General features: G+C 41.9%; 1 protein-coding gene across 1 annotated transcript; it reads right to left on the reverse strand.

The window, feature by feature from the left end:
* Window positions 1-11,423: 11,423 nt before the first annotated feature.
* On the reverse strand, window positions 11,424-17,379 carry LOC128834635 (protein CLN8-like). Its single transcript, XM_054023579.1, has 3 exons — window positions 17,214-17,379; window positions 12,990-13,641; window positions 11,424-11,904 (listed from the first exon to the last, which is right to left on the reverse strand). Exons 2-3 carry the CDS (start codon window positions 13,530-13,532, stop codon window positions 11,596-11,598), a joined length of 852 nt encoding a protein of 283 aa, XP_053879554.1. The 5' UTR covers window positions 13,533-13,641; window positions 17,214-17,379; the 3' UTR covers window positions 11,424-11,595.
* Window positions 17,380-21,526: the final 4,147 nt, after the last annotated feature.

Raw genomic sequence — 21,526 nt, forward strand, 5'->3', positions numbered from 1 at the left:
AAGTTAGCAAAAACCCTGGGTGGCATAGATAAAACCCTGGAGGGAAAATGGGTACATCATGGACAACTCAAACAAACAGGGTCTGCCGCGATGGGAGCACTGTGCTAATTTGTTTCTAAGCTTCCATCTTTCAGCTTCCGAACCGGAATATCAGGAGAGCTGGTACCAGCTGAAGAGTTACAGAAATACCATGGTTATAGTGTTGCAACAAAGTCTGTGTTCAGTGTTCTGTGTTGCACATTCTGTGTTCTATGTTTTGTGTCTGTCTCTGGTGGGTGTCCTGTGCTAGCACTGGGTCCAGAGAGAGAGGGGATACTACACTAGACAGACAGGGTAAATGCCTTTTCCTCTCTCTACTTCCCTCATCTCCAACCAAATTATCAGTCACATCCACATCTGTCCAAAAGACTTTGGTCCCCAATGCATCAGGTTTATTTTTTGTTAGGTTCTCTAATAATCATTTTATTGTCGATTTTTGTTATTGATACATTTGTATTGTTAATTACATTCTCTTGTATTGTTAATTCCACACTTTCCTCTATGCACCCTGGTTTTACTTCCCCAAGCCCTGAAGGGTAGTTCATGGGCTCCCATAACCTGTAAGGCCTTGGCCCGTGATTGTAGGGCCCCATCTTTCAGGTCTTGGATTTGTTCACTCCCCTCCCCCGAAAGGCCTCTTGAGAACAACTGTTAGTAATAGGGGATTCTGCAACATTTTAGCAACTAAATGTTAGTTTAACTCCAAATCAGTTTAACCTTGCATGACAACTGTCGTACTCCTGCAAATCTTGTTTGTTGTGTGTACTTAAGGAGGTCCTGACAGCAGTGACTTTTATTGTTTGATGGTGTCATAACTATAAAGGGAAGGGTAACAGCTGTCCTGTGTACAGTACTATAAAATCCCTCCTGGCCAGAGACTCCAAAATCCTTTTCCCTGTAAAGGGTTAAGAAGCTCAGGTAACCTGGCTGGCATCTGACCTAAAGGACCAATAAGGGGACAAGATACTTTCAAATCTTGCGGGGGGGGGGAACCTGGCTGGCATCTGACCTAAAGGACCAATAAGGGGACAAGATACTTTCAAATCTTGCGGGGGGGGGGGGGGGGGAAGGCTTTTGTTTGTGTTCTTTGTTTGGGAGTGCGTTTGCTCTCCGGACTGAGAGGGACCAGACATCAATCCAGGTTCTCCACATCTTTCTAAACAAGTCTCTCCTATTTCAAACTTGTAAGTAAATAGCCAGGCAAGGCGTGTTAGTTTTCCTTTGTTTTCTCAACTTGTAAATGTACCTTTTACTAGAGTGTTTATCTTTGCTTGCTGTACTTTGAACCTAAGACTAGAGGGGAGTCCTCTGAGCTCTTTGATTACCCTGTAAGGTTAATTTCCATACTGATTTTACAGAGATGATTTTTACCCTTTTCTTTAATTAAAAGCCTTCTTTTTAAGAACCTGATTGATTTTTCCTTGTTTTAGATCCAAGGGGGTTGGATCTGTATTCACCAGGAGTTGGTGGGAGAAAGAAGGGAGGATGGTTAATTTCTCCTTGTTTTAAGATCCAAGGGGTTTGGATCTGTATTCACCAGGGAATTGGTGAAGGTCTCTCAAGGCTACCCAGGGAAGGGAATTAGCCTCGGGATGGTGGCAGCGGACCAGACCTAAGCTGGTAGTTAAGCTTAGAAGTCTTCATGCAGGCCCCCACATTTTGTACCCTAAAGTTCAAAGTGGGGATACAGCCTTGACAGATGGCTATTGCAGCATCAAACTTGGGCCTCATTTTGTTTGTCAATGTACCCAATTATTGTAATGGTGATGGTTTTACTGTATTCCCAATTATTATTATTGTGATTGTTTACATTTGTGTTATGTTATATCTGGTGTTAGTCAATTGTAATGGTTTTAGTTATATTCACCTGGTTATGATTGTTTGGTTTGTTTGCAACAGATCACCTGTGTCCTACAATGACAACAACTACTGTAATGATCATAGATCAAGGGGCAGAGTGTTGTAGGAGCAGCAGTGATCTGTATGCTCTGTATGACTATGATATGTATAACCTGTATGCTCAAAGGTCTGTTATACTTCCCCGTCCCCTTTTGTCTCCTCTCCCTCTCTGGATACCTGTGAAGTGGCTTTCCCCCTCCACCGCCCTCCTGGAATGCTTGTGGGATGAATGGGCTGGTTGAACAGCTGGAAGATCAAGATAGACAAAGTGTCTGGGACTCTAATTAAGCAGCACTCACACACCCAATGCATGGACACTGGCCAAGGTGGAGTGTGACCAACCAGACGTGGCCAAGTCATCTCTAGTCACAAGCCATGAAGAGCAGGTCCTTAAAAGGGGAAGGGGCCATGTGCTCGGCAGTGCACTCACAGGCTTGTACCTCCCATAAAGGCCCTTCGCCCGGACCGCCTGGCCAGTGATTCACTGCGTTGCATTCCATCGTGCCTCGGGAAGGCTTACCTTCACACACCATCCATCGCTGCGCTGTGGGACATCTCCAGTGCCGTTGCCTGTCCTGGGAGCGTGAGTATGCGAGTGTGAGTGTGATCCCCCCCCCGCATTTTTTTGAGCTTAGCTATCAATATAATAAACGTGCTGCTTTCTGCCAAACTCTGGTGGGTCATCAGTCCTCCCATTCACCCAAAGTTTTTCCCTTATTTTTTCTCTTTTTACTCTTTTTCTCTTTTTCTCTTTTTACAGAGCCTATTACTCTATTTTAACTTCCAACTCTTCTCAGCAGAAGTAAGAAATATTAGTGATGTGAATCAACAAAATCATGGGATCAGAAACCACATACTGTAATTGCTAAACTCTTCTAACCCTTAGTGTTTTTGTGCAAAAGCCCAAAACAAGTTACTAACAGAAATAATCTCTGATTTTATAGCTAAAATTAGTTGATTGTAATTCATTGCTTTATCTCAGTTTAATGTTTTGAGTGTTGACTCCTAATGAGCAACAAGACTGAACTACCACTCCAGTTTTAATCATACAGTAGGGAAGGATGTTAGTGCAGTAGATGGTCTGAGGCTTGCAACATGGAGATCAAGGGCCTGATTCACCACTGCTATGCACCTGAGGTACTTATTTACACGTCATTATTTATTATTATTTCTATTACGGTAGTGCCTAAGGACCAATGGAGAATAGTGCCCTAGAGCACTACGTGCTGTACAAACAGAGTTACAGACAGTTCTTTGTAGGCCTTACTTTATGTGAGTAAGTTGACATAAGTAAGATCTTATTTCTGAATGGGCCTGGAAGGTGAACAGAAGACTGAGTAAGTAAGAGCTTAACAAATATTTGGCTGGAGTCAGTCTAGTTAAGATATGCAGGAACACTCTGGACAAAATTGACCAAATAAACTTGGAACATAGAGATCATGCATGAATAGCACATAGACAGAGCGTACTGTACAGGGATTAGTTCCTAAAAAGTAGCCAAACCAATCATGAAATGAGTAATGCAATGTATAGCCAGGGATGCTGGTGTCAGTAAAGATGTATATAAGGAAAAGCCTTGCTGTGTAACTGTGGATTTGCAATGAACCCTGCATCCATCCCCATGTTTAAGCCTGGCTAGGGTGGGCATAGTGTTGCTATATGTACAATAAAGGTACCTGAGTGACAAATTCTGGGCTCAAACAGACTTTTTGGGATCTGAATGAAAAAGGGTCTTGGGGGATCCCAACATCCTTGCTCTGAAGAACTTAGAATTTAAAAAGACAAAAGAGAGACAGGATGGGAGAAAGAGATATAGGAACGTAACTCGCCTTTGCTTCCTGGGTTACTCAGGAGCAGGGAATACTCACATGTGATGTGTGCCACAAAGCCTGTTGTTGTCAACAATAAAGGAGATCCTGAGTATCCCAGTGATGCTGCTGCATACGTCGGCATCTCTATCCACCCCTCTGCAGCAACCCTTCTATTTATAAGGAAATTAGTCTTGGTGGCATCTCCACACACACACATGTACCTTGGGAAACTCCAGCAATAGATCTGAGCTAATCTACAAAATGTATTTAGCCCAGATGTACCAGTTAGTAACACTACACAAGCCATATACTCTTATATTACAGTTAACAAACCTTTACTTAACAATACTGAAAAACATCATTTAACAGGTTGAGATTAATTAAACTCTCACAACCCCTTTGAATCAGTAGGCGCACTGCACTATATCAATTAATAAATGCAGTTTACAGTAGTGAATAAAACTTCATGAACTTACATTTATACCGGCACCTGTCATCCCACCCCTTAGTGTGCACTCCTCTTACTCTCAGAGTTCTAGACGCTTGTGTGGATGCGCTTGAAGACCCTGAACCTGTAGACTGCGCTCTGTTGGTCAGGTAAAGTAGTCCAGACAAGTCAACAAGGAGCAGAGTGATTCTAACTTGGCATCAATCCAAGCTGCGTGACCCTGGTGAAGAAGGGAGTTGTTATAACCAGGGGTCAATAACTCTGGATCCTGGTTGGCCAATAAGACCACTTCTCTTCTCAGACTCAGAGAAGACAACCCCCTTCCCCTGAAAGCAGTCCCCTCCCCCCCGCAAAAAAACGTCGTAGTTACTCACACAGCCTTCACTGCCTGCCAGCCTCTGTTAGTTCCAGTCAAAGCAATGGGCTTTTGTCCTGGCTCCAATGAAGCCCAGCAATAGCCCCCTTGGCTCCCCACTTACTGAAGTCCCAGCAGTTCCTCAGAAGCAGCTGCCGGCTTCCTAGCTGTACCTTAACAGTAGCTTGTGGCTTGGACAGAGCTCCACAAAGCAATCTAAGTCCTATCCCATGATCAGGCCACTGGGACCACAGTCTCAGATCCCAAGTCAGAATAGGAGACTGAAGCAGTAGGCTGGTGTCAGGGCCAGCTCCAGGGTTTTGGCCGCCCCAAGCAGCCAAAACAAAAAAGAGCCCTGGCACAGGGAGGGGCAGAGGGGGGTAACAGTTACCCCAATGGGATGAGCTACCTGCTGTGTTTGCAAAAATAAGGAGGGGGGGCAAACGGGCTTTTTTATTTCCCTTCTCACAGGGCAGTATGCCTCAGCACAGGCCTCCCAGGCTAAGTTCTTAAAGGCACAGTACATCCCAATGCCGAGACACTACAGGTCTTCTCTATCTGATATAGAGGTGCTACAGGAGAATTGATTTAGTGAAATATTTTACATATAACCCCTCAAAAACTAGGTGTTACACATTTTGAAAATAAAAAGAAACCATTATCAGTTTATATGTCTATATGAAGTCTCATAACAGTTCACAAATTTGTCTTATTTGCTGCTGTGATTCCCTGAATTGTGCTCCCTGGCCTGATGTCCTGGCCTGTTGTCAAAACTTCATTTGCATTTGATCCACCAAAGGGGATGGCCTTTTGCAACTGTTATTTTGCCTCTCAATCCAGCCCCTCGTGCTTTTTCACATGTCATTGTTTGTGTGTAGAACTTGGTCTCAAATATTCAATAAGGGCAGTACACTATCTCATATTCCATCCATCTCAAGGGCAAAAATCTTCTGTAATTTTTGCTGAACATAAGAACGGCCACAGAGGATCAGACCAATGGTCCATCAAGCCCAGTATCCGGTCTTCCAACAATGGCCAGTGCCAAACCTTCAGAGGGAATGAACAGGCAATCATTTAGTGACCATCCCCTGAAGTCCACTCTCAGCATCTGGCAGTCAGAGGTTTAGGAACATCCAGCCTCAGAGCATGGGATTGCATCCCTCATCATCTTGGCTAATAGCCAGAGATGGACCTATTGTGAGGAACTTATCTAATTCTTTTCTGAACCCAGTTAAGAGTTTTGGCTTTCACAACACAATGAAAACACATCTACAACCCCAAGATAGCATGACAACCACAAGAATTCCAAAATCATGAGTTTAATGTCCTCAAGTCAGGATATTAAAAAACAAGAAATTAATGATATTGGGTCTTTTTATGTGCCTCTTTGTTCTTGAGCCTTTAGGATGCAGTAGGCCTGGTTCCACAAAGAAGGAGCCTAAACACCTGAATGAATCTTAACCTTGCCTCATACTTTTCCTGTTACCTCTCCCAAACATTTCATAGACCTAAGGCCATACCTACACTACACATTTATATTAACTCAAGTTACGTCATCATAGACTCTCCACATGTTAGTATGTCCCATGTGCGTATGCCTATTTGACTCCTTGTGTCAGCATTGAGCAGACTCACCAGAAATCCTTGTATCGATTAAAAGTGTGGTGCATCATGGATAGGTATCCCACTGTGCAACTCGCTACCGTGGACTGCACTGTATTTTTGAAAGTTTTGGCAATGCATGCTGGGGCCAAAATGGGTCGCACATGGATCAACTTCACTTGGTGCAGTGTTCACCATCCCATAATTTTATACATATCCCATATGTAAAATTACATATAATTTTTGCACCTTTTTTCCTAAATCCCACAAACCCACGTGGCCCTCCTCACCATCTGCCATCTCTGATGCATGGAGTCTGCACAGCTCTGCACATGACACAGCAAATTGATTGATATATAGCATAAGACTGATACAATAATATGAAACCAAGTGCATATATATGAGCACTAAGTTGTTGCAACCATTCATTAAATACAGAAAGGCTCATGAAACATGTACGGAAACTGTAAGAAAAAGCGAAACCCACTTACACAGTCGACAAGTGTAAAATTTCACATCCTTCATCTACCAAGAAACTGGAAAATCCACAATTGGAACAAAAGAGACAAACTGATGGGCAGAACTGCGGACCATTCATCCTAAAGGTATTCAATACCAAATTTTCATTATTATTTGTTAATGATGTGTAATTATGTGTTTTCTAAATAGAAGTGTTATTAGTTTGTAGAAACGTATTTACAGCATAAAGATATCAGTTCTGTAGAAACCGCACAAGAAGCTCTGACTATGTTTAAAAATAGCAATTCTTTTAATGAAGGTGTCAGATAATAACTTTGTTACATATATCTAGTGAGCCCATAGTATATCGGAAGATAACAGGAAGAGTGGAATTATGTTACATAAAGGTGTGACGAAGTGGGAATGTTCTTGATGTGTTATTTGAATGCTGAGTGGGGAGTATTGACCTGGGAAGGTTGCAGGGGAGTTTTGCTGGGGCTGGCTGCATTGGGGAAGGGCGCATACCTGAGCATGTAACCTGAGAACCCAGGAGGGGGGTTGGAGGCCAGGTGACACCTCTGTCCAGGAAACTGGACAAAGGACCCAAAGGCTGGGGGAGGGGCTGGGAAAAGGCCAGAAAGGAGGGGGCTGAAGGGTGTGTTCAGGTTTGGAGCTGGATGGAAGATGGAGAGTGGTGACCCGATGGTGCTTGGGCTTCCCAACGGGACTGTGGCCTCCCTGGGGCCCCGAGCTGGACCTAAGTAAAGGGGGAGGGGGCTGTTGTCAGTACTGGCAAGACCTGTTTTGGACTGTGTTCCTGTCATCTAAATAAACCTTCTGTTCAACTGGCTGGCTGAGAGTCATGGTGAATCACAGGAAGTCGGGGGTGCAGGGCCTGGTCTCCCCCACACTCTGTGACAAAAGGTTATCTTAATACACCTACAGTGGGGTATGTCATAGGGTATGTCAGAGTCTAATAGTGACTCTGTATGAATATTTTCTTTAAGTACTGAAAAATGTGAGGCAGGTGAATGCTTGTCATTGATAGAGCAGTGAAATGTAATTGGATTTCATTATATCCACCAGCGGTAAAGTAAAAATTTGAGAAACAAACAGACTGGTGACTGGTTTACCAAATATAATTTAAAATATACCTCCCTCAAATACTTGCAAACCCAGTTAATTAATTGAAATAATTGACATAAATGAAGAAATCAAGATTTCTATTTAGAGTTTTGGTCACAACGTAATCATCACTTGAGTACGGTACATTGTATTGATTTTTCAGAGTGCGTAGAGTACTGCATATACTGCAACTTTGTCACTTGCAGACAAGAAAATGAAGCTTGCATGATGGTAAGAAAATCAGCATTGTATGAGAGACACACACTGTATGTTGGAACAGATAAGTCCAATCCCACAAATCCATGTGGCCCTCCTCACCATCTGCCAACTCTGACGCACGGAGCATGGAGCCTGGCACAGCAAATTGAGTGATATATAGCATAAGACTGATACAATAATATGAAAGCAAGTGTATATATATAAGCACTAAGTTGTTGCAACCATTCATTACATGGAGAAAGGATCATGAAACATGTACAGAATCTGTAAGAAAAAGCGATATATATATATGAAGTATATATATAAGCACTTACACAGACAGCAAGTGTAAAATTTCACATCCTTCATCTACCAAGAAACTGGAAAATCCACAATTGGAACAAAAGAGACAAACTGATGGCAGAACTGCGGACCACTCATCCTAAAGGTATTCAATACCAAATTTTCATTATTATTTGTTAATGACGTGTAATTATGTGTTTTCTAAATAGAAGTGTTATTAGTTTGTAGAAACGTATTTACAGCATAAAGATATCAGTTCTGTAGAAACCGCACAAGAGGCTCTGACTACATTTAAAAGAAAAATAACAATTCTTTTAATGAAGCAGTCAGGTAATAACTTGGTTACATATACCTAGTGAGCTCATAGTATATCGGAAGATAACAGGAAGAGTGGAATTATGTCACATAAAGGTTATCTTAATACACCTACAGTGGTGTATGTCATAGGGTATGTCAGAGTCTAATAGTGACTCTGTATGAATATTTTCTTTAAGTACTGAAAAATGTGAGGCAGGTGAATGCTTGTCATTGATAGAGCAGTGAAATGTAATTGGATTTCATTATATCCACCAGCGGTAAAGTAAAAATTTGAGAAACAAACAGACTGGTGACTGGTTTACCAAATATAATTTAAAATATACCTCCCTCAAATACTTGCAAACCCAGTTAATTAATTGAAATAATTGGCATAAATGAATAAATTAAGATTTCTATTTAGAGTTTTGGTCACAACATAATCATCATTTGAGTACATTGTATTGATTTTTCAGAATGCATAGAGTACTGCATATACTGCAACTTTGTCACTTGCAAAAAAAGAAAGATTGCATGATGGTAAGAAACTCAACATTGTATGAGAAACACACACCGTATGTTGGAACAGATAAGTAAGCAGAATATGATGGTTTGTAGTACAAGAACAAAGGCCATGGCTCAATATCTAGCCAATTGCATAGGGACCCAATGTAATAACTAGCCTAAGGATCAAGGTTCTTGTAATAATTCCAGTAACAAACATTTTCACCACTGCTGATAATCATATCTTGAGTAATGATTATATGTTGAAGGAATATCATTTTATAAATGTTATGAATAAACAGAAATTATGTTTAGTATTATTAGTTCTGTAATTTCATTTTCTCATCTAGTACTTATCAAAGGTCCAGTGTGACTCTTGTAAGAGGAGGGGACATATGCCTTGCCTTCCAGAGGGAACTAATGAAGAAAACCTAACTGATGAGAAGAAAGAGTATAAGTGCAACAAGTATGCATAGTTCAGATGTTAACCTAATATGTATATTATATAATTGTTTTGTTAAGAGAAATATTTTGGTTTTCTTGGAATAATGCAGCTGGAATATAAACGAGTAATAGAGAAGTTTAATTGTACTGTTCATTTCAGTATAGAAAAAAGGTGTTAATAACTATCTATACGTATATTTTGATGCTTGTTTTTGAAAAAAATTTGGAACGGAAAGTAAACAGTTCTTGTTTATATACCTTGTTACAATAATAAAGTTTTTAAATTTTGAAAAATACCTCTCTTTATTTGTGTCCATGTTTACAATAGCGATTTCAAAATGGTAGCAAATTGTAACAGGACATCAATATGCACCATAGCTTGCTACCTCTCACCTTTGTCCAGGGATAGCTAATTGCGATGGATGGTGATGCTCTGTCGCAATTTGCTCCCCAGTAACCAGAGGATGTGAAAGGTACCCTGAATCAGATGATGTGAAAGGTGAGAGGTAGCAAATTGCAACAAATTAGCTATCCTGACCAGATCAGAGGTAGCAAATTATGGCAAAGGGACCCCCAATTCCTTATAATTCACTATCACTGGCCAAAATCGAGGGGTTAAGTAGCAAATTCTGACAGGACAGCTTGTGTGTCAGAAGCTTTTACTAGTAGCAGAATGTGTTGGTAGCGGCTTTTGATGCCTCACTGGCCAGCCATATATGCTAGAGCCAGGGATCGCTCAGTTCAGTTAACATTCCTTATGCAGCTGAAATACATGAACAAATACATCTTCAGAACTGAATAAAAATGACATGGGCATTTACAGGCCTGTTCAACAGCCTCACTGCCAGATTTTCACAACTTTTCTGAATGTGACAGTACTGGAAGAATGGCTGGAAAGACCAGATTATCTTATAGGAAGACATTTCATTCAGCCTCCAGAGACTCTCTCCTTGCGCTCAAGGTGCTCAGAATGGCTGAGACAGTCACTGATGAGGTCATAAATGCACACTAAAGGAATTCATATGCCTAGTTTACCATTTGAAGATCAACATTATGATACTTGCAGAGCTATGTTGGTGGATGTTTTCCAAGCAGCAGACAGAGAATAATTGTCATTGACAAGGGGATGCATTTATATCTGCTTCCAAGACGGCAAAGGATCAGGCAATAGAATGGCTCTGGGACGATTGACCACATTCAAAACTGTCTTCCCGTATCGAGCACTGATGGGTCTTGGAGGATGGAACGATCACACCAATTATGCATAAAATACATGTGCTCCTTCAGCTAATCAAAAGCTCATGTAAAAAGACACCACCCTGCAAATGTCTGGCTAGCCATCTGCCTTAATAGAGATGTGTGAGTGTGATGTGGATGACGATCAATATGATAACATGTCTAGCAGTGAACCCCTAAATGGAGATCACACAGATAATGACTTTGATGAATAAATGTTTTCAGTTCTACATGTCAAGACTAAGCTCCCTAGGATTGCCAAAGATCAATGTCATTTTCATCTAAGCAATGCATCCCTCTGTTAAAGTTTAATTTTAAAAAGTTGATATTTCAATATTTTCTCAAATAGCTATATACATAATTGTTTTAGGATTGTCACCATTATGTTCGTGGAAGAAGGATATTATTCAAAAGCCCTAACTTGACCCATTTCTGACAAAGTTGTATTATCAAAATTTCCACCAGCTGGAGGACTTGGAGATGGCAGCTGAAGGGTGCGAGGGGGAGGGTAGGCAGTTAGTCCCTCTTGCCACTTAAATTATGATTCTGTAGATTTTACATACCTTGCCTTTCTATCACTAACTTGCCACTTCTCCCAGAATGAGATTTTACTACATGATGCTCAGACTAAAATTACTGGCATGAATCCTGACTGAGTCAAAGATTGTGTGTGTGTGTGTGTGTGTACTTTAAATATAGACAGAAACAATTTTAAAACACTTTTTATAAATGAGTAAAGTACACTGATAGCAAACTGTGAAGGGATCAATATATTCATAGACTTCTTGTAAGCAATTCTATTTTCATGGATTTGGTAGTAAACCTGCACCACATTCTTCCGGACATATTTTCCAGTTACCCCAACAGCTGTTGCAGCACTATATCCTCTTCTTCTGATCTGTTTCAGAAGATTCATTTTTCACTGCTGTATTTGAAGAGTTCCCATCAACTTGACAGAAGAACTTCTTAGTTGTTTCGTATGTCCAGTGTGGATTAATTATGAATGTAAATATACTTAACCCCATGAAAAAGATGATAAAATACGGAAGTCCCATATTTTCCACCACATCATTCCAATTGGAAATACACACCCACAGCATGTGATAAGAAAGGACCATGCGGCAGTGACACATGCGGATCAGTACCCATTGGTTTGCCTTCCAAAAACGGGTATTTTCATAGCCAATCTGGAAGAGACAACAACAAAGAAAGAGAAATGAGATTGCAGTTTCAAGACAAGGCAGTCAGTGTTTTCTATAAATAAGAGACATATTTAGCTTTCCTGTTCTGTTTAGTGTAAACTGCCATACAAAAATTCTCTCAATCATTTTTCTCTGGAGTGCTAAAAGATTGCACATTTATAAAGCACCTTTTGTCCAGCAGAATTCTAAATCACTTCGCCATCTATGTGCATACAACATCACTTAGATGCAGCCATCTGTTGAAGGGAGGAAGACAATCAAAACAAAGCACTCTCACAAAAGTGCATGGGGGCTACCAGGGTCTGGAAAATTATGGCAAACACCTCCCAAGCAAACCTTGACTCTAGCTGCTCTAGCATCTACAGACAGGGCCTTCAAGTGTAAGTTCTCATTAAAAGCATCACAGGAGGGCTGAGGTGAACCTGTCAGGGCTTGTGGCTATAGTTTTAAAGAGTCCAGATATTTTAGAATTTATGCTTAAACCACTCAGACATACCGCTTGGAACAGATTGCGGTTTCAGAAGCAGGGCTGATTTCTTCTCTCCCTACAAGCATGGCAGATCTCTTCAAAGCTGTTCTCCCTCTCTAAATCCATAGAGTATATATATACACACACAGATGTGAGGGCACACATGCACACACCTTTAGTCTCCAGCAGAAATTCAATGGTCTATATTAAGCTTGTTGGAGCTGATGAGCTATTCTTATGTTACTATTTTCAGTCTTAAACAAATATTTTAAAAATAGAGTTTAGTCACCTAATCTTTAGTCCTGTGCACTAGATCCCAACTAGTGAGTCTGTAAAGTAATTTTTAAAAATCTATCCATTTTCTTTCTTTGCTACAAAATGGGCAAAAATGTTTAATATCTAAATATTTTAGCATGTTATAATTAAGGATTACCATGGCCATTTCACTTCAAGTTTGGAAGGAAAAATTCTTCCTTGATCCCAGAACTAATCTCTTAATTTGGAGGCCAATATTTCTTTGCAGATATTTTGTGAGCAGGAGGCAATGTGAGCTTTATAATGGAAACTTCTATCACCAATAATAAATACACCAAGTTATTACCTTTGAAAGCACATGGGAGAGGCAGGTTGAAGGAGAACTCATCTCAAGTAGCAGTCCAGTCAGTATTAGATAGTGTCCAGACTTTATGTTTGTTATCACAAAAAGAATCGCACCAAAGGCAAATAAATGATGAACCACTGAGTACTTCTCAAACATCCCGAAAAGAATATTAGAAACATGAAGAAGTACATTGTCAAGTAAAAAGTAGCCAGCGGCTATTAAGCAATGAAAATAGCTCCACTTTTGCTGTGCATACACTTGGTCAGCTTGAAAAACTGGATCTATGAACCAGGCCCACAAGCCAGCTCCACAACTCTGAACTGCAAACACACCACGTGTCATATGCATATTCCAGAAGGCCTTCTCCTTTCCTGGCAAAGCGCGATAACTGGCACTGATCCACGAGGACAGCCAGTGAGCTAGAAGAAATACTCCCAGGTAGATAAAAAAACCAGCTGCTAGTAATGTCAAACGAACTTCCCACAGAACATAGTCCCAGTCATATATGTCTCTGGATGTTCCACTCTTGTTTGCAAGATTCATTTCTTCTTCCCTAATTCGAAATATTTGGAGGGAGTCTGAAGTGTTGGTCCACGTGTTGGTCTATGTTAAAGCTACTGAGCCTGTGCTGTTACACAGAGCAGAAACCCATCTGCAATTAAAAAAAAAAAAAGAAGAGACGTGTAGAGAATGGCCCAGTGTATGTATATATATGATCTTCCCATTTATGAAAGCTTCGACTAATATTTCCACTAATATTTCCCAACAGTTCAGAACTGACAAAAAGACCCTCAAAATAAAATAACCTACAAAAAGATGGCCCAGTCGGCTAAACACTTATATGGCCACCTTACTTTTTTCAATATCCTAAAAAAACCTCAACAACTGAGGCTTACAATTCTCCAGTGGCATATTTAAGCATTTCTGAACCTTCATTTTTTTCATCTGTAGAGCCCTCTGGATATGTCTACACTGTATTTGAAAACCTGCAGCAGTGAGTCTCTGAGCCCTGATCTACAGACTTAGGCTTGTGCAATGGCGCAACAGACTCAGACTTGTGCTATGGCACTAAAATCACCCATGTAGATGTTCAGGCTTGACCTGGAGCTTGAGTTCTGGAATTCACAGAAGGGGTGAGTTTGAGCGCCCAAAACGCAATGTTTACAGTGCTGTTTTTGATGTAGCATGAACTTTGGACTCTGAAACTCGCTGCCACTGGTTTTAAAATGCAGCATAGTCATACCCTGTGACAGGATCCATCAGCCCCCAGTCACCCTGCATTGCATGGGGAAGGGTTAACACCACATTATGCACTGAGGAAGCAATACCCTCCTCAACCCTACTTGGCATGCTCCAAGTGTAGCTGCAGACCAGCTCAGTCGGGGCTGACAACTCAGGAGGAAGGATGCTCACTGTGGGCTCCAGCCCGGGAAGTACCAGAGACTCTGACAGTGGGAACCAGAGACACTGAAGCCCAGGCGGAGACCCAGAGAATGGCGGCAGTCTGCGAGTAGTATACACATCAATAGCATTCATCACCATGTATTTTTGACAGGTTTCCATGCCCCATTTAGGGCTTATGTCCCGCCCTCCATCCCCGTTTCCATTGGTGTCAAGGTTTGATGTCATCGGCCATTTTGAAAAAAAAAATGATTATTTTTTATGTTTGACTAGGGGGAAAGTTGCGTACTTTGTGCTTTGATACATTTGGATGATTGTTTAGAGAAAATGGTTGAAAGAATAAAGTGAGAGAGCTTAAAGATTCAAAAAAAGCTTTGGTAAGGTTTAGAGGAAAAAAGGAAAGAAAGTTTGTTTGGTTAGGTTTAGTAAGGAGAGATGATTTTAAAGGCCAATTTGACATGTTATTAAAGAATAGAAAAAGAACTTAAAGAAAAATAAAGATTTTTGTTTTTAAAGGGTTAGTTTGAAAGAATAGAGGTAAGTTATTAAAGAAAAGAGATTTTTGGTGAGGTTGAGTAAGTAGAGATGATTTTAAAGGCCTAGTTTGGCATGTTATTAAAGAATAAAAAATTTAAAATAAATGTAAAAGGTATTAAATATAAGGGTAGGTTAAGAAAAGAGCATTTAAAACATTAAATAATATTGAAAACTATAAAAATCGGTTAAAAAGAACACACGTGGCAAAAAAAAAGGGGAATTTTCTAAGGCAGGGTCTGTTTAGTAAGCCCATGGTAAAAAATATAAAGGGTGGTTAATAAAGAAACATTTAAACTATTTAATACAAGGGTAGGTTAAGAAAAGAGCATTTAAAAAGAGTTAAATAAAAGAGAAATATATAAAGATAGGTTAAAAGAGAGAACAGGGCAAGAAAAGGGAAAAGGAAGCCCCTTTGCAAATATAGACAGCACGTGGTTGAGTCAGATAGAGAGATCTTATTCTTCCAAGTGTTTCTGCAGAAGGAGGCAGCTGCCCAGGTTCACAGCCCCTTGGGCTTGTTATCACTGCTTTTGGATTGGACCAATCAGATGTTGTTCTACAGCAGCATCATAGAATTTATTTTCCTGAACCAATCCTATAGTGTCAATTTTTTTAAACAAGAGCCATCTCACTCCTCTCCCCTCCCTCCCCTTTAACTGCCTTATTCTTATCTAAGAAAACAGACTCTAAGCATTTTTCCCGCCACATGGGGCTTTAATTAAAGTTAAAACCATAAGTCCTTAGTAACAAACAATTGTTAAAAGTTTTCCCCTATGTTTTAGACTAACATTGGTTATTTTTTAGTAAGGATAATTTGAAGCTGCAGCAAAGCCTCTGTTAGCAAAAACAGTGTCTATGAGTCAGTGGCTCAGAGATAAGAAGGTTGCTTCTTCCCCAAACCTTTTGACAAATGCAAATAAAAGTTACATTACATTTTGTAAAGGAATAAAGCTCTGCTTTATAATTACTTGAAAATACAAGCCTATATGAAGACATATCCCTCTATTTACAGGTGTGTTTCAATAAAAAAAGAGCATGCAGAAACACCCCAGGCCTAAACCCACAAATCCTCAGTAACAAAAAGTTTTTAAAAGCTTTTCCCTATGTTTTTAGTGAGGACAATTTGAAGCAGCCTTTTTAAGTTAGTGGATTAGAAAAGAAGACCACTTTGAAAAACAACTCTATCTGAAGACACATCCCTTCATTTAGCCCTTTTGGATATGCTGTCTCTTTAACTTGTCTTTATTCTTTCAAACTAACCCTTTAAAAACAAAAATCTTTATTTTTCTTTAAGTTCTCTTTCTATTCTTTAATAACATGCCAAATTGGCCTTTAAAACCATCTCTCCTTACTAAACCTAACCAAACAACTTTTCTTTCTTTTTTTCCTTCTAAACCTTACAAAAGCTTTCTTTTTTTAATCTTTAAGTTCTCTCACGCTATTCTTTCAACCTTTTTCTCTAAACAATCAACCAAATGTATCAAAGCACAAGCACACAACATTCCCCCTATTCAAAAATAAAAAATAATCAATTTTTTTTTCAAAATGGCCAACGGAACTAAACCTTGACACCAAGAAATGGAGAAGGAGGGTGGGACATAAGCCGGTGGCACCCCAAATACCGGCACATGAGCACAGGGCTCCAGGGGACGCCAGAGCTGGTGTATGGATACCACTAAGAGAAAAAGTTCCAGCAGCCATACACACACCTAGTATTGAATCGACATGAGCAAGCACTCGAAGAACTTTTTAATCTTTTTGTGCATTAAGTCATGTTATGAAAAATGTAGGTCTGTCAAGCGATTAAAACAATTAATGGCATAGAAGTGGAGAATCAGGCCATTAATGTCAGGATTATTACACTGGTGTGAAGAGAAAGCCCAAGAAACCTTCCTCTCTCAACTCCACACAAAAAAGGCAAAGAAAACAAAACACCACTTGCCTGCCCCCCAGCACAGCTTCATACAATCCTCTAAATGCAGTGGTTCACAGGTTGTGTGAAATTCCCCTGACTTCATGCAATAGCCTTCTCCTGGAAGTAGGATGTTTTCTTAGCATTTAACCAAAACCAGCAGTTAGTTAACGCTGTCTAATCCCCATTTCCTCCTCCTCACAAGAAGGAACAGTACAACATACAGAAAATATTTGCACAAAAATCAGTACAGGAGTTACTATATGGGAATACCAATATGCAGGTTCTCCTAGGCCCGGCCTTTCTATTCAGTAAAATGAATGCTGTAGTTAATAAAACCGTTCTCCATGCAGCACCGTTTGCTTGCTACTTACCGGCTAGTCTGCTTCACTTGCTCTGCACTTTCTCCCCGCAGCCTCTGTGCTTTCCTGTCATGTGCTCAACAGCAGCAATCAGCCGACCGCAAAACAGAGAAATCCAGGCTGCTTTTTCCACCATTGCAGAAGCAGCTGCAATAGCCTTGAGTCTCAGCTCCTCACCGCAGCAAGGAGAGACAGAGCAAGGGGACTGATTCTGTGCTCCTTTACATCAGAGCAATTCCACTGGCAATTACTTCCCACTGCCTTGCATCTTGGACCAGTGGGAGAGTTAAGAATTCTAATTTGGTAGCATTTTACACTTACTCTGAACAGATGTGTACAACTGTACAGTGTACAAGGAAGTGGAGAATCAGGCCACTAATGTCAGCATAGTTACACTGGTGTGAAGAGAAAGCCTCAGAAACTCCCCACAAAAAAGGCAAAGAAAACAAAACACCACTTGCCTGCTCCCCATCACAGCTTCGTACAACCCTCTAAATGCAGTGGTTCACAGGTTGTGTGAAATTCCCCTGACTTCATGCAATAGCCTCTCTCCTAGAAGTAGGATTTTTTTTTCAGCATTTAACCAAAACCAGCAATTATTTAATGCTGTCTAATCCCCATTTCCTCCTCCTCACAAAAAGGAACAGTACAACACACAGAAAATATTTGCAAAAGAATCAGTACAGGAGGGGAAAACAACAACAACGAAATACCAATATGCAGGTTTTCCTAGGGCAGTGGTTCTTAACCTTTATTGCAGCCTGCACCCCTTTGGTTCTCAAAATATGTTCTCGCACCCCTTATCAAAAAATCAAAATATGTTCTCACACCCCTTAAACCTCAAAAATATGTTCTTGCACCCCTTAAACCTAGATATATTTTTGTTTGTACATTACAGTAATTGTTAAAAAATGTATAATGGTAATAAATACGTAGGTTTGATGAAACAAAGTAGTTGTACTTACGTGCCTGTGCTAAATTTGTGTATTCGATGATTTACCTTCTAAAAAAATCTAGCATCTCTCGCACCCTCAGAAAGGGCATCTCGCACCCCCAGGGGGGTGTATGCACCCTAGGTTAAGAACCATTGTCCTAGGCCCACCCTTAACATTCAGTAAAATTAGTGCTGTAGTAGGGTTACCATATTTCAACACTGAAAAAAGAGGACACTCTATGGGGGCTCTGGCCCCACCCCAACTCCGCCTCTTCCCCATCCCTGCCTCCGCCCCCTCCCCACTCTCATTCCAACCCCTTCCCCGAAGTCCCCACCCCAACTCTGACCCCTCCTCTGAGCACCCCGCATTCCCCCTTCTCCCTCCCGCTCTGTTCTTGGTTGGGGGTTGCTAAATGCTTCATAAACTGTAAAATGTTTGTAAAACCTACAAAGTGAGGGTGAAACAGAGAAAAGTCTGTGAGCAAAACAAGCTGCTAGTGAGGGAGACATGGTTATCTACATGAGATGTTTTTATTTAAGAATCCATGGTAATACAAATAGTAATGATGATGATGGTGGTAATGCTACAAATAAGCAGTTAAGATTGGGACCTTATTCTAAACAAGAAAATAAATCTAAACCATGGAGAATGCAGTGAAAATTAATATTGATTATTAGGAATAATGGTGAGGTAGGAATAGCATCATGATGGTCAAGGAGAAGGGATTCTGCTAGGACCAGGTAGTAACCATGGTTCTATTTAGTATTTGTGTCAAAGCACATTCACCGCTTAAATACAGTTCTCTGGTTTAGTTATTTGGTACAGTAACTTGCAAACTGTGAAGCCGGTAGCGCTCCGCCAAAAGACGCTCGGGGGACCCCGAGTGCGAGTGGCTGCAGCAAAACTAACAACTCGCACCGAGATGATGTCACAGCGGGCGACCCCCCCCCCCCACAAATTCGGAGAGCCTTAATATAGTTGAAATACACTGAATTGCAGATTTTTGGATGGACAGAATGGAAAAAATAGTAGCTATTTTGCTAAAAATTAAGGACTGCTGTTAGTGTACAGGACTTCTGGCACTGCATTTCTGACTATACCACTGCCTCATTCGGTGACCCTGGGCAAGTCACTAAGGCCTGCTCTACACACAGATTTTGTGCCAGGGTAACTATTTTGGTTAGGGGTATAGTTTTTTTTAAACCAATTTAGTTATCCCAGTACAACCCCAAGTGTGGAAGTAATTCTATACTGGTACAAGCACTTTGATACCAAGTCCATGCCAGGAAGTTGTCCCACTTTCATTATACTGGTACTGTTAAAATGAGAGAATTATCCTGCGCCACTAAGCCCTTACACTCGATCTGTTTCCACCTATTTATGATTTTCCACTTGCCGCTTTGTAGGGTGACCAGACAGCAAGTGTGAAAAATCGGGACAGGGTGTGGGGGGTAATAGGAGCCTATATAAGAAAAAGACCCAGAAATTGGGACTATCCCTTTAAAATCAGGACATCTGGTCACCCTACCGTTTTGTGATGCTCACACTGCAGGAGCTCTACAAGCATAAAGTATTTTTATGGCTGTGTATCACGAGTGGGGTGCGTGGCTAGGAGCCTGACCTTTGCCTCACCTCACAAGATATGAAGGTGCAAGACCTGGGTAACGTTTCTCCTGGGTCACGGTTTACTGACAGGGCATGCAGCAGCCCGACTGATTTTCACCAGTTCCATTCAGGAAAGTAAATGGAGAAACAGGAAGGGGAGGAAGGGCGGAATCCTGCCTCGCAGACACACCCCAACAAAATCCTCCAGACAGCTCAACCCGTCTAGCGGCTCCTCTCATGCCCCAGGCTCTCCAGCCGCCCCGGACTCTCCAGCTTGCCCCGTGACTGGTGCCCGGGGCCGGGGACGCAGCTCCAGCCCCAGGGAGACGCAAATCCGGACAGTGCCGGCTCCCCGCAACGCGCTGACGTCCACAACCCCCCCGGGGGTGCCCCCCAGCCCTGCAATGGCTGCCGAGTGGTGCCCAGAGACACCCCCCACCCAAAGGACAGGGGCCCACGCCCCCTCTCCCCCGACGGCTTACTGCCTCACAGGGGCAGGTTGGTCACATCGCAGGGGCCGTTGGGAGTTGTAGTTCTCGGCCGCTCCCCTCTCCCGGCTCTCCCTGGAGCGTGAGGCCCGGCCGGACTACAGCCCCCAGCATGTCCTGGGCAGGAGCTGAGTGTCGCACCGAGATGATGTCACAGCGGGCGACCCACACACACAGATTCGGAGATCCTAGCCTCCCTATTTCCACGGACATGTTTGGCTTTTTGGCAATTCCCCCCAGACGGGGATTTGGGGACCAAAAAGCCGGACATGTCTGGGGAAATCCGGATGTATGGTAACCCTAGGCGCCCCCAACCACTTGGAGCTCTAGGTGACCGCCTAGTTCGCCTAGTGGTTGCACTGGCCCTGGGTGGCAGGGCTCAGGTTACAGGCCCCCTGCCTAGGGCTGAAGCCCTTGTGTTAGAGCAAAGGTCAACTATTTGCCTATTTTCCCAGCTGCTCCCCACAAGTGCCGCGAAGCTGCCTTCCGCCTATACGTATACAAAACAATCAATCAAGGAAGTCCAACAGATGTATCCTGTTTACCCCTAGAAAGGAATTTAAAAATTCCATAGGTTAGCAGAATGTATGCACGCTCAGTTGTTTGTTACTGTGTATAAAAAAGGCTTGCTCTGCGCTTGTAAAGTGTGTTCCTCCCTCTGGCAATAGTCGAGGGGGACACCCACTCAGCTGACTGATCAATAAAGAACTTGAAGCCGTCTTCTAGACTCCCTTGCCTCCTTGGGGTAATTGGGCAGCTCCAGGGGGAAACGAGCCCATTTGGCTAACAATGGCGACTCCGCCGGGACTTCTTTCCCTGTAGAGGGCACTGACCGACGGCCAAGGGCGATTCCGAGGAGTGGCCACCTCGAGCTGTTGGTTTGCTCGGGCCTCGGATCGTCACAATCGGCCGGGGCGGCTGCGTCCTCTCTGAAGAGAACTCTGAAGGACACGGAAGCAAGACGGCTTCAGAAGAAGGGGAAGTCTGACTGCCGGACGTGGCCACTTCAGGCGGTAAGTGCGTTTACCTCCTGGGTTTGAGGAATAACCCCCGAGGTGTGGGTTGGACGATGGAAATTCTCTAGGCAGTCTGTATACGGGAAGATATGTTAACATCATTGTAACTTTGTAAATGTCTTGTTGTTGTGTTTTTGGTTAAAGGGTAAGCAAATAACGGCCAATGAGTAACGTAACTAACTCCACAAGTCCATGGGCCGTTCTTAACAATTACTGGGACTTGGAGCAACCTCAGGGATTACTCTTGTTTATAGGAGGGGTAATCTTGTTTCTCCTCTTAA

This window comes from Malaclemys terrapin, chromosome 3 (assembly GCF_027887155.1).
Source record: "Malaclemys terrapin pileata isolate rMalTer1 chromosome 3, rMalTer1.hap1, whole genome shotgun sequence".
Lineage (NCBI taxonomy): Eukaryota > Metazoa > Chordata > Testudines > Emydidae > Malaclemys > Malaclemys terrapin.